The following is a 25,136-nucleotide window of genomic DNA, read 5'->3' as shown; positions in this document are numbered from 1 at the left end:
AAAATTAAAATATTATTATATGATTTGAGCAAGGGACCTACATATTATAAAACTAATATAGTAATATTGAAAACCATAAACATATTGGGTAAAATCTATTAATATGAAAATCATTTACATAGTTCAAATTTTTTTCCTCTAAAGAAAAAATAAACCAAATAAAAAAGAAAATTATATTTTTCCATTCTCAGAATGCTACTAAATTAAACCTTGAAGGTTTTTCCTCTCAATAGTCATTTCCTTGACTTTGCTATGCTATCAGTTATCCACTTATCCTGGGATTAATTGTTCTGGGCTCGTTTCTTTGGAAACAACTTTGCTATGCTATCAGTGTAGCATCTGTTACTTTTAACTTTTCTTGTTAGTTTCTCCTCTCTACTTGTCTGTATTCTTAAAATGGTAGCTTCATTCATCTTCCTGCCTTTAACTCTGCTGCACTGGTCCTTCATTTCTGATTTTTTGGTTCCTCATGTTTTCAATTTTAAATTTTTGGCTCTGTACTGGTAAATGTTACGGAGTTTGGCCTCTTGACCTTAGTTGATGCACCTCATGGCCGGAGCTAGAGTATTTGTTACAGGTTCGATTAAACTCAGTAGCTTCAATTAAAAGCTAAGAAATACACTTGATACGTATAATTAATTTATTCGAAACTTAGTAAATATCTCTTTTAGAAGACTTAGTACAATGATTATGGGCTTGCAAAAATTTGGAGGTTATGTATTTCACCCCTGCTAGCAAGCGAAACATTATAGTAACAACTTTTTGCTTTTTGACTGCAGCCATTTTTAAACAATTAAAAGTTAAAACGACACATATTTATCTTATTGAGTTATAATGTATACTAACTATTTTTTGCATTTATTGATAAAAAAATCTTTTGTTGGCTTTCTCATTTATTTTTTTATATTTTGACATTTCTTAACTCGGATGGCTCAAGAGAAGACTAATATAGCATTTGGCCAACAAATTTTATGATTTTATTTTTCACTTAGATAATACTGAAGTTTGCAGGAAAAAAAGGGTACAAAATGTAAGAATAACATTTTTCAAATGAATGAAAGAAAGGAAAAAACTACATTGTGACAACTCTTACTTCATAATTTCAAATACTAGTAGAAAAAAAAATCAAAAAATAATAATTAGATATCCTCCTAAAAATATAAATGAAGTTGATGGAACAAATGATAAGACTAAATCAACATGTCACGTCTACTTCATAGATGATTCATCTTTTTTTTGGACGGCCGGTACTAAGAAAATTATAATATATAGTTCACATTATTCTTAAGAGCATTTAATATTAATAGCAAAGTCTAATTATATGACTATTGTTAAAACTAGAATTCAAATATACATAAATGAGACATATAAAAAGGTGAACAATATGCTACAGTTGGATGGAATGGTACGACAATAATAAGATTTTTTTTTTTTTACAAATTGCCTCTTAAACAAATTATATTTAGTTTTTGCTCTCTATGTAAAATATATAATTTAATTTCTGAACACAAATATATTATTATTTCTGAACTTATAACATATAGATCTTATTAACATGTAAATGCAAATAGGTCATTTAATCTTAACGCTTTATAACATGAAAGATGCCTTCGTTTAAATTTTTTATACAGCTCGTTTAAAATTTTAATATCGTTTTCTTCGAATATTTTCTTTGCTAAAATTCATTATAGGTAAAGAAGTTATGTTTTTGATATTCATGTTATTGCTCTATTTATATTATTTTCATGTAAACTATGAAAGTTACTATACATATTGAATTTTATAGAAACTAATTGTCGACTTGTAAAGAGCTATTAATAAAATTTAATGGGTACATGTTAACTATTAATATCATGTTGCATTTATTGTATTCTTTGTGTATATTAATATCTTGTATCAATGCAATCTTGAAATGAGTTTTACTTACTATCACTTTTTATAATAAGTCACTTGCTTTACCATACTGGTTATTGACATCCATTTTATTTGAATAACTTTATTGTGTTGTTAGACTGATACTTTAATTTTGCTCATAATCATGTTAACAATAAATTTTTGGGAGTTTAGTTTCAATGTTGGGGTTTATGGCTTTCACATTGTTTAAATTTATCCTTTATTTATGTTTTTCATTGTTTTAGACCTAATTTCCATGTCTTGAGTAATACATGTTTGGTTTGCTTAACTTAGAAATAGTTGGTGTCACCATAATTAGAGATATGTTTAGATCATGATAAATTTGAGGATGAGTATTGATAATACTTTATGCAGTATATGAAGGTAGATGTATCTTTTGTGGGAAAAGTATGATATAACTTATTACCTTCGATTTGTGTTTAAATTTTTTTTAATTTGTATAAATTATAAATTTAAAATTTATTTACTAAAACAAACAAGATTCGTAAACTTAAATTTTTTATTATATATTTAATATTCATTAAAATTGTAAATGAAGAGCTAGTGAAATTAAAAGGTCGGATTCACATTCTTTTCTTAACCAAGAAGGTAGTTATCAAGATATTAAAATATTATTTAGATTTTGTTATCTACGTCACAAGTAAACTAGTAAATATATGATATCATATTTTAGATTTTATTTTTCAACAAACATCCTTATCACTTGATAACCTATTTGTCGTTATTATTATATAATTAAATTGTCAAGAATTGTACAAATACAAATAATGTACTACATAATAAAATTATAAGTTATGCATTTAGTGTTGCAATCATATCATACTTAACTATATGATTTAAGGGGAAAGAAAGAAAAACTACTGACCAACAATCTCCATTTTGAAACAAACAAACAAAAAAATCGTGGCATCAATAATTTTGACATATGTTTTTTTATTGAGAATTAAATCATGAAATAGTGCAAAATATTTAAAATTTGAAAATGTTCACGTATTCTTTTTATTGCGAAAAGAGGATTAATAAAACATTGAAAGTACTATTTGAATTTTGTTATTTATCTCTTAATCTCAATTGCTATACGACCATCGTATATGGTTTTGTTTAACAAATATCTATGATCACTTTGAGTACTTAATTATTGTTTTCAAATACATATACCTATAAATCATTTATCATTATTTGTGAGTGTTGCACCTGCTCTAACATTCAATATAATAAAGCAACCTTCTCTACGTTGGTAAAGAACTATGACACCAAAAATAGTTTATTTTTTATTGACATATTATTATTACTGAGAAAATAATTTAACCAAAGAATGAATGTTGTCATATAACTTATAAATAAATTTAAAAATATATAATTATTCTAGACAATTATATATAATTATTCTAGATAATTATATATCTCTTTTTTCGTAGATGAGATTATTAGGATAAACTTAAAAATAATCATTCTAGTTAATTTTACATTCATTTTCAGTAGATAAGATTAAGATGAGAGTCTTAGCCAAAATTCACATAAATATGAAAAACTCCTTACTTCATTTTCTTAACAATGATGATATAATATTTGTCGAGCACTTAAATATAGTATTCATACATTTAAGGATAATATGATATCAGTATTATTTTTTATAACAAATGTAGATATTACTATTAATAACCGAATCAACTTCACATTTAGTTTCATAGAAGAGGACTGTGTAAGGTAAGCCTCATATATCACTTTAATTACATGACAAATTGCCAAACCAAATAGATGTATCTTTGGTTGTTACTAATCTTTCTAACTATGTCTAATCTAACAATGAAGTTTTCGCTTATTTCAGTTCTTTTGCAAGTTTCAACTTCGTAGGATTACCTTTAAGAGAAGTTATAATGCCTTGGTGGGAAACAAACAATAAACAATGTTTGAAATCATACTATAGAGCTATTCATAGTTTTATAATATGGGGACTATGGAAGAGAAGACAATCCTTAACAGTGACAAATTGAACACTCCATATCTAAGATTTTTACTGATAAGGAAATAATGGGAAAGATTTTGGGCAGATGGAGAAACTATAACCTGGCAGAAGTTTTAAATAAGATACCACTGCACTCCGTTTTAGCAATCACTGCAGAAAAACAAGTGCAAAAGAAATCAAAAGTAAGGTAGAACATCCTTCTGATTAGCATGAAGATGAAAGTAAGGGAAGTGAAATACATATACTCTTGATAGCTGAGGAAGGACACAAGGAGAAAAACTCAACATACAACATGAGGAAGCCAGTGTGACTGGTCTGACAGTGAGGGAACATTTTCTCAGGTGTTTCAGGGGAAGGCTGCAATGACGAGAAGCTAGACTAAGAATCCCCAAAAGAATGTACATGTTTATAGAGAGGATACGAGCTATGTGAATGGGCTATGTCTTTTAATTCTATTTCTTTTATTTTCGATTCTGTTTGTCTTTTTAGATATGGGTAATAGACCATATGAGTTTGTAACCATTTGTTCCTTCATCAATAAAGTTCTGAAAATTCATAAAAAAAAAAGTGTACTTGTTGCATCTATTGTCACAATTTACAATTTCCAGCTTATGGTGTGATTATCTCCTTATACAGTTGCTTCTAGATCTTTTTCATAATTTTGTTTTCTACTTGTTTAACATCTCCTATTGGAATCTAAAATCCAACCCATTGAGCCGTTGTTTTGTTGATTCCTTAAGTTCAGTCACATTTAGAAAAAAAATGATTTTGTGTCTCTACAACTTGCACATCAGATAAACTACATATTGTGTTATCCACTGATATATTCATTTTTGTAATATATTTTTAGTTAACAATCAGCCCTGCACAACTCATTAAACTATGAATCTATGACCTGATTGATAGATTTTGTTCTAGATTAAATCAACAGTTCTCATCTTGCTTTTGACCCTTATCAAAGAAGCATAACATACTAGCGTTAACCAAACAATGAATTAATTTCTTTTATTATCGTTATCTTTACAAATTATTTCTTTCCTTGTGCATTATTCTAATTATAAATTTAGAACATATAACTCTTGATACTTCACTTTTTTCTATGATTATGAAAATCTTTATTTAAAAGAGATTACATATTTTAAGTGTTCAATTTAACTATCTAATAAACAAATAAAATATACATATTTTTTTAATTAAAATTGAACTGAGAACATCTAAATCAAACACCTTTTTAGGAGTTGAGGTGTTCAATTCAAACATTACTTAGTTTGAGTGTCTAAATTAAATATACCAACAAATTTAAGAGGTTAATTATGTGTTAAATCAAAAATAAAAACTCCAAACGGATCTTTGATACATAAGACGAAATGAACGGAAATATTTCATGAGTTTGAGTAGTAATTAGACTATTTTAATAGAAATAATGAATTAAAATAATTTCAAAATTATCTAACGCATTAAATTAAATATAAACATAAATTAATTTCAATTTTTATTCCGAAATTATTATACTTACCTTAAGAGAGAGACAAAATGAAGGCAAAATTAGAAGAGAAGGAAAAATGAGAGGACCAAAGAGCAAAACCGACTTGAATAGGAAGTCCCCCAAATAAAAGAAGACTCATTTTGTGTGCATCTCTACGTGTATATAAGCTTCTCCCCTGTCATCGTTCCCAGNGAAATAATGAAATAAAATAATTTCAAAATTATCTAACGCATTAAATTAAATATAAACATAAATTAATTTCAATTTTTATTCCGAAATTATTGTACTTACCTTTAGAGAGAGACAAAATGAAGGCAAAATTAGAAGAGAAGGAAAAATGAGAGGACCAAAGAGCAAAACCGACTTGAATAGGAAGTCCCCCAAATAGAAGAAGACTCATTTTGTGTGCATCTCTACGTGTATATAAGCTTCTCCCCTGTCATCGTTCCCAGGGTTAGTACTAGTTAGACCAATTTCACACACAAAAGGCAAAAGGAACCCCCCTACCCTCGCTTCTCTCCATTTCTCTTTCTTGGCTTTGGGGTTTTCCTTGTTCTTCTCTCTATAAACCCTATTTTCTGTACAGTCTCTACAACACTCTCTGGATGAGTCGCCCGTCCGTGACTTTGTTAATTAAGGTACCGATAGAATAAATCAGTCACTATCGATTCTGCTTTTTATGTGTGTTTATTTGATCGATTTAATGTTCTATGAGTTTTTGTTCTGATGTATTTGAATGTGTGCAGAGATTTTGTTATTTTTTGGTTATTTTTTCTCTGATTTGTGTGTTGGATTTGTGTTTTGGTTTAGTGAATACAAGGAGAGAAAGTAGAGGTTGGATATGACGACCTTAAGATCGAGTTTGCCGTCCAGGTTACGGCAACTTCTCTCCAGCGAAGGTGCCATTGGTCCATCTATTAAACTTGACTCTGAACCTGTATGTACTCATTTTACTCGTTAGTTTTTGTTTTTTCTTACTCTATTTAGCATTTGGTTGCTTCTGAGTGTTATTGAACAGTTTCCTTTCATAGCTTTTTTTGGAAATTATTTCACAATGTGCATCTTCTCNATACTCGTTACTTTTTGTTTTTTCTTACTCTATTTAGCATTTGGTTGCTTCTGTGTGTTATTGAACAGTTTCCTTTCATAGCTTTTTTTGGAAATTATTTCACAATGTGCATCTTCTCTCAGTGTTTGTTTTATTCCAGACGTGTAATGTGTGCTGTTAGGGTTTAGTCTTGCTGTGGAGTTGAGGATTAGAAGTTAATTATTGTATGTTCTGTTGTTTCTCGGGGTTCATTTTTTGTTGGAAATATATTTCATAATGTATCTCTTCTCTATGTGGCTTATTGTTTTTTACTGTTATGTAATCTATACTTTTATTATCAGTCATTTACCTGCTTTTTTTATTTGAATTTTGTTATTTCTTATGATCGGTACGTGGAAATTCTCTGTCACAAATGTAGTGATGATGTCTGGTCTGAAACTTAATGTTTCCGTTGTAAGTGTACTTACGCCATGTGAGTGATAAATTGATTACTTTTCTTGTGTAGCAAGATCAGAATTTATAACATACCTCGAATTTGATTTTGCAGTTGGTATTTGGTTACAAGATACTGAAAATATCTAATTGATTTGGTTACAAGATACTGAAAATATCTAATTGATTTTATATTTTTGCTTACTTCGGTTTGTCACTGGAATCTACATTCAAAGTCCTTTCTGCTGCTAAATTTGTTGTTGATTAACCTGTTTGCTTCTTTTTGTGGTCGCTGAGAATTGGAAATTGCAGCTATTTGTTTATGAAATCCTTTGGATTCTTTTTGTGAAGTTTCTATTACAAGTACCCGGTCATGCTAATTGTTACCACGGTGGAATTCCAGCTTTGTGTTACTGCTATTAGCTATATACCCATTTCTTCTTTACCAAGAAAGTATACCTGTCCTTTCCTTCAGAACTGATATCGACATGGTCTCAAGCTTGTTTCAGAGCTGATACTACTAACCACATTAAGGTTCCGGTAGTAAACGTGTCTAAATTAATATTGATCTTAACTATCTTAACCAATCTTTACCAGTCAATATCACAACTTCGCAACCACTCATATCCGGGATATGCTTAGCTCTGGATCCTAGGATTTGAGGTTGGATCCTGTTAGGGTTGATTAGAGTTGAAGTTGCAGGCTAATTTATAAAGGATTTATTGATTGGCTATAGTGCTGCATGAAGTAGCAACAAGCAACTTGTGTGATACAGAACTTTTTTTATTCTGATCATGTTTGACTTTTTTGTGTTGAGTAATTCAATTTCTGCAGTCAGTGAGTAGCAATATCTGCCATTGTTCGAAGAAGTCATTGGTTGTAGCTAGTAGGAATTATTAAAGATAAGTAAAAAACAAAGAGAACAATTTGGTATATTATTTAAATGATGCGGAAAATAGTAAGGATACTAGAAGGGCTCAAAGCATAAAGTTCAAGATTAATGAAGTTCCCTTACCAGTAACCACTCCTAAATACCGACACACTAGATGTTGTTTTAAGAAAAATGTTTTTTTCCATGGAGGATCACATATGTCGTTTGGTGTTTTATGTTTACGAATTTAGCTGGAAGTGTAGATCATATCCTGTAGCATTGCAAGGTGGCTAGTCGGTTATGGAGGGTGGTTCTCAGTTTGTTTGGGATGCAATGGGTGATGCCAAGCACATGAAGGTGGCTCTGCAAAGTTGGTCTGAGGAGGGGAAATAGAAGTCAAACGACAGGGAGGATTGCCCCATTAACAATCATGTGGGTCATTTAGAAAGAGAGAAATAGGAAGAGTTTTGAAGGGGTGAAACAAGATTTTTAAAGATGTTAAGTAGTGCTTATCTTTAGATTCTTTTGGTCTACTTACGAGTTCCGTTTTTGTATAGAGGATTGAATCTCTTTTGTTGAGAACCATATTTGATGTAGGTTCACTTCTTTTGGTATATGGCTTGTATTTGGGGTTTCCCCGATGATAATAAAATTATCTACCTTATAAAAAAAGAATATTTTTCCTCTTCCATTGGAAGCTGACCCAACTTATTTGCGACCAAGGCGTAGCTGTTGTGTTTGTAGCATGAGTACTTACCCCCGTATAAACCTAGTGTACAATAGAAAATCTCATTTCACATCTAAGCACAAAAAGGACTAAATTATGGTAGATTGATGCCTTCATTTGAGGATGGTTTGAGTATGTGAAGAGCATTTGCTCAGGTGCCCCGGTATGGAGGTTGGAGAGGTTGGTTATTGTAACATCAAGGTGCTGTTGGATATCACTAAAATTGGGTCTCATTATTGTGATCATTAGCATGTTATCTTTAGAACCTCATAGTTAATAGGATGATGAAATGGGATGACTCTGGGATTAAAATTTACATATGACAGGAGCTGGTCTAATATGACCCTGTCGATTAAAACTGTATAATGTACATGTGTGAATCTCATTATATATTTAGATCCCAATATAAACAAGATCCTTTCGTCTTGGTCTCCTTTAGGAAGCTAGAGTTATTTATGTTTCCATTGAACTGGTTTACTTTTTCTTAATTTTTTTTTGGGAGATATCATTTCATCCATCATAACATTTTTTTGAAGTGTTTTAGTACAAACCACACTGAGACTTATCTGGAAAAAAGATAGTTTTAGACAGACAGTGGTAATACTATTACTTAGCCAGCATGCATTTATTTCTTTAGGTTCAACTTTAATACTACTCCTCTGTCCCTACTTACTTGTCCACTTTTGAATAGCACACCTATTAAGAAAAGAATGATTGACATAATTTACCATGTTACCCCTATTAATCATGCAGTAGATGATTTAAAAACTTAAGATTTTCAAGAACTTCTACATTTTTCAAAGTAATTAATTGAGGGTAAAAAAATTTGTCCTTTCATCATTTATCAAAATGGACAAGTAATTAGGGACAACTAAAAAAGAAAAAGTGGACAAGTAATTAGGATAGAGGGAGTATTTTTTTCTCTCTTTGTCCTTTTCTTGTTTCAAATAGACAGTGGTAATACTATTACTTCACCACATACCTTTATTTCTTGAAGTTCAACTTCAATACTATTATCTTTCTTTTTGTCCTTTTCTGGTTTCAAACTTACAGTGGTAATACTATTATTTTGCAAGCATACATTTATAACTTTTTGTCCTTTTCTTTTCCCTCTTACTTCTCAATATCAAACAATCTGTTAGTCCGTTACATCTCAACTCCAAACTAGTTGAGGTCAACAATATGATTCTCTATTTTCTCTTTTTCTCTACTTGGGCCAGTCAGTTTTGTTCTCTGCTAATGGTAGATATCAACAATTTGATTCTTGATATCAGTTTTACTTTTCGAGCCAATTCATTTTCATTCAACAGGGGTCAATTTGTCTCCTCAGTCAAATAGGAGCTCCTTAAAAGTAGAAGCTATTCGGTGTCACACTTGTCCTCGTACTAAGAATCAAGTCTAACCAGCAATTTTGGCAACAAATGAGCTAATGTAAATTTGATCAAACCAAGACTAAATCCTATATGTGCGAATACACAGTTTTTGTGTGCAGCCTATCTTTTATATATACAACATATTTTACGTTCACCCAAAAAGATACAAAGACTCAATCCTGACTAGGTGGTACGGTTAGAATACTTCTACTATGTTTTGCTGTCTATTTAAGTTCTTGTTGTTTCTATGAGGTTTGGGGGTGGGGGTTGTGACGATTTTCGGCCATTTGATTGACTCTTCTTTAGCGTCTTCGATTCTCATTCTGTGGTGCAAACACACACTTGGACCATTCATTTTTTTGTTGAAACTTGTGATGTTGTATTCCTCAGCATATCCGTGAATTTCATAAAAAGGCTGTAACAAGCCAAACTAGAAGAGTAATTAAAGGAATCCTAAGAGATCAACTATCTGTTCAGCATCTTCAACATTGTTCTCTTCCTTATTACTTTCAATGAGTACCCTTATATGTAGCTGAAGACGCTGGCGCGTTTTGAGGATTTTTATTGGTTGTCTTGGTAAAAATGTCAGAGTGGCTCTTATGTTTTCTCGGTGTGTTTTATGTTTCTAGCACTGTTGTGTTCCTTAACATCACCCATAGCTATCATAAGAAAACAAAATAAAAATAAAAATCAGGCAATACCATTGTATAGTGCACCTTTTTACATTTTATTTGGATGAACTGTGGTTATTCTCGTAGGAGTAATTCTTAAGTTTGTGGGACCCATCTAAACACCCTTTCATGGATCTAGAAATATAAACCAATTTAGTCATATGCAAGGAAATAATAAAGCAATAAATCATTTGATTAGTGTCTTGACTTCAGCTGCTTGAAAGAATTGCATGGACTTCTGCTTTTCACTACTGTGCTCTCTTGCAGTCGATTCCTGGTTCTATCTTTCTTTTCAAGCTTTATCTCCATTATCTGCTATGATCTTATTGTGCATTTATCTGCATGTCAGCCCCCCAAAATAAAGGCCTTTATTGACAAGGTTATCCAGTGTCCATTACAAGATATAGCAATTCCTCTTTCTGGTTTCCGCTGGGAGTATGGCAAGGTAAATCCATCTTACCTCTGTTTATCCTGCCTTTATACTTTGGATTTTTACTTGCTTTGCCTTCTCTTTTCAGGGAAATTTTAATCACTGGAGACCATTGTTTCTACATTTTGATACATATTTCAAGACGTACTTATGTAGTAGGAAAGATCTTGGCTTGTCTGATAATATATTAGGAGATGATAGCCCTTTCCCTAAGCAAGCAGTTCTACAGATCTTACGTGTGATGCAGATCATACTAGAGAATTGTCATAATAAGGGTTCATTTAGTGGCTTGGAGGTAAGTGAAGATACTAGAACTTTTCGCTCGTTTTTGAATGAATATATGTAACAAGTATTCACATGTACTGATGATGTCTGAATTTATTCACTTTGAACCTGGCAGCATTTCATGCTTTTGTTGGCTTCAACAGATCCTGAGATCCTCATTGCAACTTTAGAGACTCTTGCTGTATTAGTAAAAATAAATCCATCGAAGCTACATGCAAGTGGTAAATTAGTTGGGTGTGGTACTATAAATAGCTGTCTCCTGTCACTTGCGCAGGGGTGGGGAAGTAAGGAAGAAGGTCTGGGCTTGTATTATTGTGTTACTGTAAACGAAAGAAGTCAGGATGAAGGCCTATCTTTGTTTCCATCCAATGTGGAAAATGATGGTGACAAGTCACTTTATCACTTGGGGTCCACCCTTTATTTTGAGTTGCATAGTACCAATGTCCAAAGCAATGCCGAAGCTGAGGATGGCGCAGTATCAACGGGCATGAGTGTAATTAACATACCTGATCTCCATGTACGGAAAGAAGAAGATCTGTCGTTAATGAAGTTCTGCATTGAGCAGTACAATGTTCCTCCAGCGCAAAGATTCGCATTGCTGACAAGAATCAGATATGCACACGCATTCCGGTCCCCCAGAGTATGCAGGCTTTACAGCAAGATTTGCCTTCTTGCTTTCATTGTGCTTGTCCAGGCTAGTGATTCCCATGATGAACTTGCGTCCTTTTTTGCTAATGAACCTGAATACACAAATGAGTTGATCAGGATTGTCAGATCTGAAGAAACCATCTCTGGAAATGTTAGGACGCTAGCAATGAATGCCTTGGGGGCACAATTAGCTGCTTATGCATCATCACATGAGCGGGCAAGGATTTTGAGTGGATCAAGCATCAGTTTTGCTGGTGGTAATCGCATGATTCTCCTGAATGTTTTACAGAGAGCAATCTTGTCACTTAGCAGCTCAAATGACTTGTCATCAGTATCCTTTGTTGAAGCTGTTCTGCAGTTTTACCTGCTACATGTCATATCTTCTTCAAGCTCTGGTAGTGTTATTCGAGGGTCTGGAATGGTGCCAACTTTTTTGCCGCTAGTAGAGGACGCTGATCCTGCACATATACATCTTGTTTGCCTGGCTGTGAAAACACTGCAAAAGCTCCTGGATTATAGTAATGCAGCAGTAACCCTTTTCAAAGATCTAGGTGGAGTTGAGCTTTTGGCTAATAGGTTACAGATAGAAGTGCACAGAGTGATTGACGTGGCTGGAGATGCTGACAATTCTATGGTCATTGGTGAGCATTTTAAATCTAGTGAAGAACAAATATATTCTCAAAAGAGACTTATTAGGGTCTTATTGAAGGCACTTGGGTCTGCTACCTATGCTCCTGCAAATTCGGCCAGATCACAGGGTTCTAACGATGCATCTTTACCTGCCACTTTGTGTTTGCTATTTAGTAATGTGGAAAAATTTGGAGGTGATATTTATTCCTCGGCTGTGACTGTTATGAGTGAAATAATTCACAAAGACCCGACATGTTTTCCTGCTCTGCATGAGTTGGGTCTTCCTATTGCTTTTTTGTCTTCAGTGGTATCTGGGATACTACCGTCTCCAAAAGCTCTTACTTGTGTACCTAATGGTCTAGGTGCAATTTGCCTTAATCCGAAGGGACTGGAATCTGTAAAAGAAACTTCAGCGTTGCGTTTCCTTGTTGACATATTTACCAACAAGAAGTACGTGGTAGCTATGAATGAAGGTATTGTCCCGTTGGCAAATGCTGTAGAAGAGCTGTTACGCCATGTATCTTCACTGAGAGGTACTGGAGTGGATTTAATTATTGAGATCGTTAACAGTATTGCTTCACGTGGTGATGGGGAACATGCTGAGTCATCAGGAAAATCAAGTGAGACTACTGAAATGGACACGGACACAGATAACAGCGAGAGTGTTGCATCCAGCTCATTGGTTGAATCAACTTATTCTTCTGGGGAAACTATCAGCGATGAGCAGTTCATTCAGTTGGCTGTCTTTCATGTGATGGTACTTGTTCATCGTACAATGGAGAACTCTGAAACTTGTCGGTTATTTGTGGAGAAGTCAGGCATTGAATCTCTGTTGAAACTACTCCTACGGCCGAGTGTTGCACAGTCATCTGAAGGGATGTCCATCGCATTACACAGCACCATGGTCTTCAAGACTTTCACCCAACACCACTCTGCTGCACTGGCTCGTGCTTTCTGTTCCTTTCTCAAGGATCATTTGAAAAAAGCGCTGTCTGGATTTGATGTGGTTTCTGGTGCTTTTATGTTGGATCCTAAAAGTACTCCAGATAGGACATTCTCTTCACTTTTTCTAGTTGAGTTTCTTCTATTTCTGGCTGCCTCCAAAGACAACAGATGGGTAACTGCTCTGTTAACAGAGTTTGGAAATGGAAGCAAAGATGTCTTGGAAGATATTGGTCGTATTCATCGTGAAATTCTTTGGCAGTTGGCGTTGCTTGAAGAATCTAAGGTTGATGTGGAGGAAGGTAGTGCTGGTGCAACTGACGAGGCACGACAGTCAGAATTGAGTACAACTGATTCTGAAGAACAAAGATTAAATTCCTTCAGACAGTTCCTTGACCCCTTACTTCGCAGGAGGATGTCAGGGTGGAGTTTTGAATCACAGTTTTTTGATCTGATCAATCTATATCGAGATCTGACTAGAGCTTCTAGTCTTCAGCAACGTCAGACCACTGATGGTCCTTCAACTGTGAGGATAGAAGCTAGTCATCAATCACAACAAGCAGGTTCTCTTGATGATGCTGGTGGCAGTAATAGAAAAGAGGACAAACAGAGGTCCTATTATCATTCTTGCCGTGATATGGTGAAATCCCTGTCAATCCATATCACCCATTTGTTTCAAGAGATGGGCAAAGTAATGCTACTTCCCTCACGTAGGCGGGATGATACACTCAATGTGTCAGCTCCCTCAAAATCTGTTGCTTCAACTTTTGCTTCAATTGCTATTGATCACATGAATTTTGGAGGTCATGTAACTTCTGGATCGGAGGCATCTGTGTCAACCAAATGTCGTTATTTTGGCAAGGTTATTGAATTTATTGATGGTATTCTGCTGGACAAGCCTGATTCTTGCAATGCTGTTATATTAAATTGCCTTTATGGGCGTGGGGTTCTTCAGTCAGTGTTAACTACGTTTGAAGCTACTAGTCAGTTGCTCTTTGCTGTCAATAGAGCTCCTACTTCTCCTATGGAGACTGATGAGACACATACCAGGCAGGACGGAGTTGAGGATGCGGACCGTTCATGGATATATGGTCCCTTAGGTAGTTATGGGAAGCTGATGGATCATCTGGCAACTTCATCTTTAATTCTATCTCCTTTCACAAAGCATTTACTGACTCAACCTTTGGTTAGTGGTGATATCCCATTTCCACGGGATGAGGAAACATTTGTAAAGGTTCTTCAATCCATGGTATTGAAGACTGTACTTCCCGTTTGGACACATCCACAATTCACAGAATGCAATTATGATTTCATTGCAGCTGTTCTCAACATCATTAGGCACATCTACTCTGGAGTAGAAGTCAAAAACACAAACAGTACTGCTGCTCGTGTGTCTGGTCCTCCCCCAAATGAAACTACAATTTCTACAATTGTTGAAATGGGGTTCTCCAGGAATAGAGCAGAAGAGGCTTTGAGGCAGGTTGGTTCAAACAGTGTTGAGCTGGCGATGGAGTGGTTGTTCTCACATCCAGAGGAAGTACAAGAAGATGATGAGCTTGCCCGTGCCCTTGCCATGTCACTTGGGAACTCTGGATCGGAGGCAAAGGAAGATGTTCCCAAAGAAAGCGTGACCATTGAAGAAGAAATGGTTCAGCCTCCTCCTGTTGATGAGTTGTTGTCCACATGCCATAAGCTTCTACAGATGAAAGACTCTCTTGCTTTTCCTGTTAGGGATCTTCTTGTGATGATATGCTCCCAGAATGACGGTGAACATCGGTCAGCTGTGGTTTCATTTATTGTTGAACAAGTTAAGGTTTCTAGTAATGTCTCTGAGGATGGAAACCGCAGCATTCTTTCTAATCTCTTTCATGTTCTTGCTCTGATTCTTAATGAAGATACTGATGCCAGAGAGATAGCTGCAAAGACTGGTTTGGTGAGTGTCTCATCTGATCTTCTTTCACAATGGATTTCCAGTACATTTGATAGGGAGAAAGTTCCCAAATGGGTGACAGCAGCTTTTGTTGCAATTGATCGGCTTGCTCAAGTGGATCAGAAGGTGAATGCTGATATACTGGAACAGTTGAAGGGAGATGATGCTACACAGAAATCAGTTTCGATCAACGAGGATAAGTATAATAAGTTGCAGTCTTCTTTGTCTCCAAAATATCTGGATGTTCAAGAGCAGAAGCAGCTTGTTGAAATAGCTTGTGGTTGTATGAGGAACCAGCTTCCCTCGGAAACAATGCATGCTGTGTTGCAGCTGTGTGCAACTCTTACAAGAACTCACTCTGTTGCTGTTAACTTTCTGGATGCCGGTGGTTTGCAGTTGCTGCTTTCCTTGCCAACCAGCAGCTTGTTTATTGGGTTTGACAACATTGCCGCTACTATAATAAGACATATTCTTGAGGATCCCCAGACTCTACAGCAAGCTATGGAAGCAGAGATACGGCATAATGTTGTTTCTGCTTCTAATAGACAGTCAAGTGGAAGGCTCACACCTCGTAATTTCCTGTTAAATTTGACTTCTGTTATTCAGCGGGATCCAGTGATTTTCATGCGGGCTGCTCGTTCTGTGTGCCAAGTGGAGATGGTTGGTGAACGACCTTATGTGGTCCTGTTGAGGGACCGTGAGAAGGACAAAAAGGACAAAGACAAAGAAAAAGACAGAGACAGGGAGAAAGAGAAATCAGAAGACAAAGATAAAATGCAGAATGCAGATCTGAAGTCTGGTGTTGGTACTGTGAGCCATGGAGTGCATGGGAAGAGTCTTGATGCGAGTTCTAAGAATGTCAAAGTTCATCGAAAGCCGCCTCACAGCTTTGTAAATGTTATTGAGCTTCTCTTGGATCCGGTTGTCAAGTTTGTTCCTCCTTTGAAAGATGAATCAGCAACAAAAGAGAGCCTTGGTTCAACAGATATGGAGATTGATATTTCCGCGAACAAGGGTAAAGGAAAAGCTATCGCCTCTGCTTCTGAAGCAAGTGAAGCTGATAACCATGAGTTGTCTGCTTATATGGCTAAGATTGTATTCATTTTGAAGCTTCTGACTGAGATTCTTTTGATGTATACTGCTTCAGTTCACATTTTGCTTAGAAAAGATTCTGAAGTTAGCAGTTGCATAGCTGTTCCTTTACGGACTGGGCACCTTGCTGGTGGAATTTTTCATCATATTCTTCATAAGTTTTTGCCGTATACCAAGAGTTCTAAGAAAGAGAGAAAAACTGATGTGGACTGGAGGCAAAAACTTTCGAGCAGAGCTAGCCAGTTTCTCGTGGCATCTTGTGCTCGCTCAACAGAGGCAAGGAAAAGAATCTTTACCGAGATTAACTGTGTGTTTAGTGATTTTGTTGAGTTTGGAAGTGGTTTTAGGGCACCTGGAATCGAAATTCAAGCTTTTGTTGATCTTCTCAGTGATGTACTGACTGCTCGTGCACCTACAGGTTCTTCCATCTCAGCAGAAGCTTCAGCTACTTTCATAGATGTTGGTCTTGTTCAATCTCTGACCCGAGCTCTTCATGTCTTGGACCTGGATCATACTGATTCTTCCAAGGTTGTTACTGCTGTTGTGAAAGTTCTGGAGTTGGTAACAAAGGAGCATGTTCATGCAGCTGAGTCCAATGCTGGGAGGGGAGAACAGTCGACAAAAACTCAGGATGATAATCAATCTGGAACTGCTATTGATGCCCTTGCAGTCCTGGCTAATGAAACTTTATCACAGCCTAATGTGAATTCAGTGCCAACAGATCACATTGAGCCCTTTGGCGCAACTCAAAACTTTGGTGGGTCTGAAGCTGTCACTGATGATATGGAACATGACCAGGATATTGATGGAGGTTTTGGTCCATCCAATGAAGATGATTACATGCATGAAAGTAACGAGGACACTAGAAATCTGGAAAATGGCCTTGAGATAAGATTTGAAATCCAGCCTGATGTACAAGAGCATCTTGATGAAGATGATGATGATGAGGACGACGGCGACGATGATGAGATGTCAGGTGATGAAGGAGATGAGGTTGATGAAGACGAGGAGGGGGATGAAGAACATAATGACCTCGAGGAAGATGAAGCTCATCACTTACAACATCCTGATACTGATCAAGATGACCAAGAGATTGATGAAGATGACTTTGATGAGGAGGTAATGGATGAAGAGGATGAAGAGGATGAGGATGAGGAGGATGGCGTAATACTTCGTCTGGGTGATGGTATGAATGGAATAAATGTATTTGACCATATTGAAGTTTTTGGTCGAGAGCATAGTCTCTCCAGTGAAACTTTACATGTTATGCCTGTTGAAGTTTTTGGCTCTAGGCGCCAGGGGCGCACGACATCCATCTACAATCTTTTGGGAAGAGGTGGTGACAGCATTGCTCCTTCACAACATCCCCTTCTGGTCGAACCCTCTTCCTTGCTGCAATTGGGTCAGCCACGTCAATCAGGTATCTGTAGTGCTTCTGGTTGATATCGTAATTTTTATCTGATGTGAAATCTCATTGCTTTCTTCCTTTTTTTCAGAGAGTATCCGTGATGCTTATTCCGATAGGAGCTCAGAAGGAACCTCATCGCGCTTGGATTCTGTTTTCCGTTCTCTCCGGAGCAGTCGTCATGGCCAACGGTTCAATTTTTGGACCAATGATAACCAACAAAGCGGTGGATCAGGTGCCTCTGCTCTTCCACAGGGTTTTGAGGATTTGCTTGTGTCCCACTTGAGGCGGCCTAGCCCTGAGAAATCAGCTGATCAAGATGCTATAGAAGGGTCTCAGAATAGAGGTGAGGCCACCCAGTTTGCTGGATCAGGTGAAATGGCAGCTGAAAGTGCTATGGAGAACAATAACAACAATGAAGCCAGAGATGCCTCTACCCCCTCAACAGTGTTGGATGAATCTGGTGGTGCTAATGTGACACCTGTAGCAAATGTGTCTTCTCAGGGAACAGATGCGCCAAGTAGCCAATCTCAACCTGTCGAAATGCAGTTTGAACAGAATGACGTTGCCATAAGGGATGTTGAGGCAGTTAGCCAAGAAAGCAGTGGAAGTGGTGCTACTTTAGGTGAAAGTCTTCGAAGCCTTGATGTTGAAATTGGAAGTGCTGATGGGCATGATGACGGTGGAGATAGGCAAGGTTCAGCAGATGCTCGAACTAGGAGGACTAACATATCGTTTGGAAATTCCACTCAGGTAAGTGCGAGAGATGTTGCCCTTCACAGTGTATCTGAAGCTTCAGAACATCCAAATCAAGAAGCAGAACAAGGTGGACCCAATGATGAACAGCAACGTAATGTAGATGCTGATTCTGGATCAATTGATCCTGCATTTCTTGAGGCGCTTCCTGAGGAGTTGCGAGCCGAGGTTCTCTCAGCTCAACAGGGTCAAGCAACTCAACCACCAAATTCTGAGCCTCAAAATGGTGGAGATATTGATCCAGAATTTCTGGCAGCCCTTCCGTCTGACATCAGAGAAGAAGTGTTGGCACAGCAAAGGGCACAGCGGCTGCAGCAGTCACAAGAATTAGAAGGCCAGCCTGTTGAGATGGACACTGTGTCAATTATTGCTACATTCCCTTCAGAACTACGGGAAGAGGTACTTCTTTAGATGATTAAGTGTAATCAATGTGAATTTTTGTTTCATTTACTCTATTACAAGTAGCGACCTTGTTTTCCTATTTCGTTTTGTTTTTTCATGTTTGATTTTTGAGCTTGGTTTTCTTGAATCCTTCTATGGCTATTATTGGATCTGATGTTTTATCTCGCAGGTCCTTCTGACATCTTCTGATGCCATTCTTGCTAATTTAACACCTGCTCTTGTGGCGGAAGCAAATATGTTGCGTGAGAGATTTGCACGTAGGTATAACCGAACACTTTTTGGTATGTATCCTAGAAACCGTAGAGGCGACTCTAGGCGGAATGAACAATTGGACAGGGCTGGTGGAACCCTTTCGCGTAGATCAGCCGGAAGTAAGCCTTTGGAGGCTGATGGGTCTCCCTTAGTTGACACTGAGGGCTTAAGAGCTTTGGTGAGGTTGCTCCGCGTATTCCAGGTATTAACTTGGTGAGGTTGAATTACTGTTTTTCTTGCTGCTATGATTTGAACATTGACACGTCTGGTTCTTTTGCAGCCAATATACAAAGTTCCTCTACAGAGGCTGATGTTGAATCTCAGTGCACATGCTGAAACAAGAACTGCTTTAGTGAAAATATTTATGGACTTGTTGATGCTTGATGTCGGACAGCCTGCTACTGATCTGAATACTGCTGAACCCCCATATCGACTATATGGTTGCCAAAGTAATGTTATGTATTCACGTCCTCAACATCTTGATGGTGAGACCTTATCATCTTGCTTAGCTTTTTACCATGTATCACATCTATTGTTACTACTGTTGTATTTGTGAATTTTTTTGCCTTGGCTAAATTTTATTTATCTCATGGCTTGTAGGAATTCCTCCATTGCTATCTCGTCGTGTTCTTGAGACACTTACATACTTGGCAAAGAACCATTCTTTAGTTGCAAAGACTCTACTTGAATTCAGGCTCCCTCGACCAGTGCTGGAAGGGCCAATAGTTCCGGATCAGAGGCGGGGAAAAGCTGTTATGGTTGAGGCTGATGGACCAGATAGATGGCAGCTTGAAGGACAAGTATCTCTGGCATTGCTTTTGGGCCTCTTGAACCATCCCCTTTATTTGAGAAGTGTTGCACATCTTGAGCAGGTAGTTTGCACAAGTAGGATGTCTCTTTGAGTAGTCATTATCTGGTGTTTCTTGCTGTTGTTAACTATTTTCCTTTTGGTATCTAGCTGTTAAATCTGCTAGATGTTGTAGTCCAAAACACAGAAAGCAAATCAAATGCGCGTGAAGAACCTGGCACATCCTCTACAGAGCAACTGCCTGGTCCTCCAGTCCAATCTGCTGCTGAAATGAATACTGAATCTCATGCAGCTTCATCTGAGGTTGAGGACAAATCTGGAGCATCGTCCTCTATCACAGGCAGAGACCAAAGTACTGAAAGTATTCTACTGAGTCTACCACAATTAGAACTTCGACGTCTGTGCTCATTGCTTGCCAGAGAAGGGTAAGCTAGTTCCTAATCCTGTGATGTGTATTTGAAATTGTAGATTCTATGGTTTGATGTGATAAGTTCTATAGATATTATTTCTGTGAGGCACCCCTTAATTTATAGACTTGTGTGTTTGCCTGCAGGTTGACATACTTTATACTTTACTAATTTTGCACTTAACGTATTCTCTTTCTTTTTTAAACGTGGGATCAGTAAATTAACTGACTGCTTGGTGTGACGGTCTTGTCGAAATTTCCGTGCTTATGGCTTCTATTCAGGCATTGGATTATCTGTTTGGTTGTACATACACTTATTTGATATTCTAATACTTCGCTATTGATTTCAATGACCAAGTAATTTTTGAACCTTCAGTGGGTTATTTTTACTCGAGTCTCGCTGAACAATGTATTATTCTATTTGTTATTGAAGCTTCTTAATGCTTTCTTCTTTTATCAGTCTTTCAGACAATGCTTACTCTTTGGTAGCTGAGGTACTGAAAAAGTTGGTGGCCATAGCTCCTGCCATTTGTCATTTATTTATTACTGAGCTTGCTGGCTCTGTGCAAAGTCTGACCAGATCTGCGATGGATGAGTTAAACAAGTTTAGGGAAGTGGAAAAAGCACTGCTCAGTACCACTTCAACTGATGGCGCTGTGATACTCAGGGTTTTACAAGCATTAAGCTCTCTTGTTGCTTCAATTGGTGACAAGAACAACGAGAATCAAATTATTTCTGAGAAGGAGCACGGTGTTACTATCTCCCTGGTTTGGGACATTAACACAGCTCTAGAACCTCTATGGCAGGAGCTGAGCACTTGCATTAGCACAATGGAGAGTTTTTCAGAAACAACACCCAACCTGCCTCACTCATCTATTATTACCTCATCTAAACCTGCTGGAGCAATGTCTTCGCTCCCTGCAGGCTCACAAAACATTTTACCGTACATAGAGTCCTTTTTTGTGATGTGTGAGAAGTTGCATCCTGGGCATTTGGGTGCAGGGCAGGAGTTCAGTATTGCGACAGTTCCTGATCCAGAAGAGGCTACTGCTTCTGCTATGCAGCCAAAGACACCTACATCTGCAACAAAAGTTGATGAGAAGCACATTGCTTTTGTAAAATTTGCAGAGAAGCACAAAAAACTTCTTAATGCTTTTGTTCGGCAGAATCCTGGACTACTGGAGAAGTCTTTCTCCATCATGCTGAAGGTTCCTCGTTTTGTTGATTTTGACAATAAAAGGTCCTACTTCAGATCTAAGATTAAACATCAACATGATCATCATCACAGTCCTCTGAGAATTTCTGTGAGAAGAGCTTATATACTTGAAGATTCATATAATCAGCTGCGCATGAGGACAACTCAAGAATTGAAAGGGAGATTGACTGTACATTTCCAAGGGGAAGAAGGAATTGATGCTGGTGGACTTACTAGGGAATGGTATCAGTTATTGTCCAGAGTAATTTTTGACAAGGGAGCGCTATTGTTTACTACAGTTGGCAATGAAGCAACATTTCAGCCAAATCCCAACTCTGTGTACCAAACTGAGCACCTCTCATACTTCAAATTTGTTGGGCGAGTTGTGAGTATTTTCCTTCTTGGTTCTGTTTGCTTGACTCATTTATTTTTAAACAATATTTAATGTGCTTTATTTAAATATCCCAGGTTGGGAAGGCACTATTTGACGGCCAACTTCTTGATGTTCATTTTACACGGTCCTTCTACAAGCACATACTTGGTGCTAAAGTGACATATCATGATATCGAAGCTATTGATCCTGACTACTTCAAAAATTTGAAATGGCTGCTTGAGGTGCAGTGTTTTTTCTGTTCTCTGTGATTATATGTCCAAAAATTTGCTCTGCTCACGTTTCTTGTTTTGTGTAGAATGACATCAGTGATATTTTAGACCTTACATTCAGTATTGATGCTGATGAAGAGAAGTTGATACTTTATGAACGCAATGAGGTATGAGTTCTTCTGCGGCAATTGAATTTTAAGCATTGTTGTTAGAAAGGCTCTGATTGCAATTTGTGTAATGCAGGTGACTGATTATGAACTAATCCCAGGTGGACGAAATATCAGAGTCACGGAGGAAAATAAGCAACAGTATGTTGACTTGGTTGCTGAGCATCGGTTGACGACTGCTATCCGTCCTCAGATAAATGCATTTTTGGAAGGATTCAGTGAATTGATTCCGCGAGAGCTGATCTCTATTTTTCATGACAAGGAACTTGAGTTGTTAATTAGCGGTCTTCCAGACATCGATCGTATGTTTCACTATTTCCTTTATTTGTTAATTCATGTGGTAATTCTATCTTAGATAGTTATTGTCAGTATCAAGATAGAGTTGCTTCTTACAATTAATTTGCCCCTTGGTTTGCAGTTGATGACTTAAGGGCAAATACAGAATATTCTGGATACAGCCCAGGTTCACCTGTTATTCAGTGGTTTTGGGAAGTTGTTCAAGCTTTTAGCAAGGAAGACAAAGCTCGCCTTCTTCAATTTGTCACTGGAACCTCAAAGGTAGTTTGTTGCTTTCATTTGATTATAGTTGCATGTTAAATGTTTCCTGCAATCATCAAACAAATCTGTGTGTAATCTCCAGGTGCCATTGGAAGGGTTTAGTGCACTGCAAGGAATTTCAGGTTCCCAGAAATTTCAGATCCACAAAGCTTATGGCAGTGCTGATCACCTGCCTTCAGCACATACATGGTAATTATTTGATCATCTGAAACTAAATTATGATTGCCCATCTTGATGCTGAAGCTTTGTGCCAGTAAAAGAACCATGTTGCTTCTCTGCAAGTTACTCAACCTTCTTATGTTTATGTTTCCATTCTAAATTACCTGTATTGCTGAAGATTCCAGTAGAAGTTCATGTTGCGTCCTGTGTCCAAATTGTCTTCTTTTGCTTTCTTCTGATGTGCATCTACTCAATTGAATTGACGTCTTTTCTCTATGAGATGGGAATCTTATATGAATATTTCAATTAAATGTCGACTAAAAGTATTTATCCTAATCCCAATTAGACTTCAACTACTAGCAGCAAATAGAAACTTCTCCCTTTGAGTTCGGAGGGAGTATTGAGAACTCTACTTGTATGTCTTCTTTACTTGTATACTGTGAACACTCCTTAACTATTATTTGCTGGTTGCAGTTTCAACCAGTTGGATCTACCAGAGTATCCCTCCAAAGAGCATCTAGAGGAGAGACTATTGCTTGCCATTCATGAAGCTAACGAAGGATTTGGATTTGGTTAAAACAACAATGGGTGGTCTGAATTAGATTCTGTAGATAATTTCCATGTTAAAAAAGAGAGTTTTTTTTTATATATACAGGAGAACAGTCTAAGGGCATTTTAAGTCTGTGAGATACCTGTCTATAATGCTGTACAGTCTATTTGCTATGCGAAATGATCCTGGCAGTTCTTTTTTTGGCAGTCGTTTCTTTATCTTCTCTTTTCCCTTTGTTTCTCTACTTTCTGCTTGTCTTTGTCACTATTGTTGCTTGTAGGTGTTGCAAATTCATCACTTCCATGCTTTCTATTCTGAATACTGAGAGTAGACCATTCCTTTTTCTCTGTGATGTTCTCATTATTGCCATTCATCAAGTACCTAAAAGATCAAATTGCGACACAGAACAAAGACCATCTGATATATGTAAATAATGGTGCGACATTTTTACTAGGACGTGTAAATTACACTTTCCTGTATACTTGCACGACTGTGCACTATGATAAAATACAAAGTGGGTGTGGAACTTTTGGCATAATTATGGTGATATCACTACGTTTATTAGTCGAAGAGAATAACAACTAAAGCCCCAATAAAGGACTAGAGAGAATTTGATCTCGAGGAGTTTGGCACTCCAACTTTTGTTGCTTATACTTGGGGTAGTTGGGTTCTGCCATAGCCTAACCTCATACCCGAAAGTTTGAAGTTAGAAGAGCCTGAAATTTATAATTTGAGTTAGATGTCTGGATCAGAACTCGTGAAGTATGGGAGCTAGAAACTCAAATTTGTGCAAGTATGAATGTAGTATTCATGACATGTAACCAAATATAAATGTTGTCAATGATGTCTTCAATTAAAATTGTTAATAATTAAATAACTTTTCGAGATGAAAAATAATNACTATTGTTGCTTGTAGGTGTTGCAAATTTATCACTCCCATGCTTTCTATTCTGAATACTGAGAGTAGACCATTCCTTTTTCTCTGTGATGTTCTCATTATTGCCGTTCATCAAGTACCTAAAAGATCAAATTGCGACACAGAACAAAGACCATCTGATATATGTAAATAATGGTGTGACATTTTTACTAGGACGTGTAAATTACACTTTCCTGTATACTTGCACGACTGTGCACTATGATAAAATACAAAGTGGGTGTGGAACTTTTGGCATAATTATGGTGATATCACTACGTTTATTAGTCGGAGAGAATAACAACTAAAGCCCCAAATAAAGGACTAGAGAGAATTTGATCTCGAGGAGGGCATGGGGGAAAACAAGAAGTTTGGCACTTCAACTTTTGTTGCTTATACTTGGGGTAGTTGGGTTCTGCCATAGCCTAACCTCAAGTTTGAAGTTAGAGGAGCCTGAAATTTATAATTTTTGGACTGATGGTAGGCTCTCTCGATCTGAATAAGGCATAGAATTAGA

The 25,136-nt window shown here is 36.8% G+C and overlaps 1 protein-coding gene across 1 annotated transcript; it reads left to right on the top strand.

The window, feature by feature from the left end:
* The first annotated feature begins 5,782 nt into the window (after nt 1-5,782).
* On the top strand, nt 5,783-23,929 carry LOC107017094 (E3 ubiquitin-protein ligase UPL2-like). Its single transcript, XM_015217371.2, has 17 exons — nt 5,783-6,004; nt 6,177-6,303; nt 10,838-10,933; nt 11,007-11,213; nt 11,319-17,865; nt 17,942-19,005; nt 19,178-19,462; nt 19,541-19,745; nt 19,861-20,132; nt 20,219-20,493; nt 20,935-22,054; nt 22,138-22,284; nt 22,359-22,439; nt 22,516-22,741; nt 22,858-22,997; nt 23,080-23,186; nt 23,631-23,929. The coding sequence occupies exons 2-17, from the start codon at nt 6,208-6,210 to the stop codon at nt 23,731-23,733; spliced, it is 10,971 nt and encodes a 3,656-aa protein (XP_015072857.1). The 5' UTR covers nt 5,783-6,004; nt 6,177-6,207; the 3' UTR covers nt 23,734-23,929.
* The last annotated feature ends 1,207 nt before the right edge of the window (nt 23,930-25,136 follow it).

This window comes from Solanum pennellii, chromosome 4 (genome assembly GCF_001406875.1).
Source record: "Solanum pennellii chromosome 4, SPENNV200".
NCBI classification, from domain to species: Eukaryota; Viridiplantae; Streptophyta; class Magnoliopsida; order Solanales; family Solanaceae; genus Solanum; species Solanum pennellii.
Note: the sequence above shows the minus strand (reverse complement) of the source record. Positions and strands in the feature narration are given on the sequence as shown.

Coding starts and splice junctions, on each gene's coding strand:
- LOC107017094 (XM_015217371.2), top strand. CDS start 6,208: ATGACGACCTTAAGATCGAGTTTGCCGTCCAGGTTACGGCAACTTCTC. Junction 6,304..10,837: donor TTAAACTTGACTCTGAACCT/GTATGTACTCAT, acceptor TCTGCATGTCAG/CCCCCCAAAATAAAGGCCTT. Junction 20,133..20,218: donor GTGTTGCACATCTTGAGCAG/GTAGTTTGCACA, acceptor TTTGGTATCTAG/CTGTTAAATCTGCTAGATGT.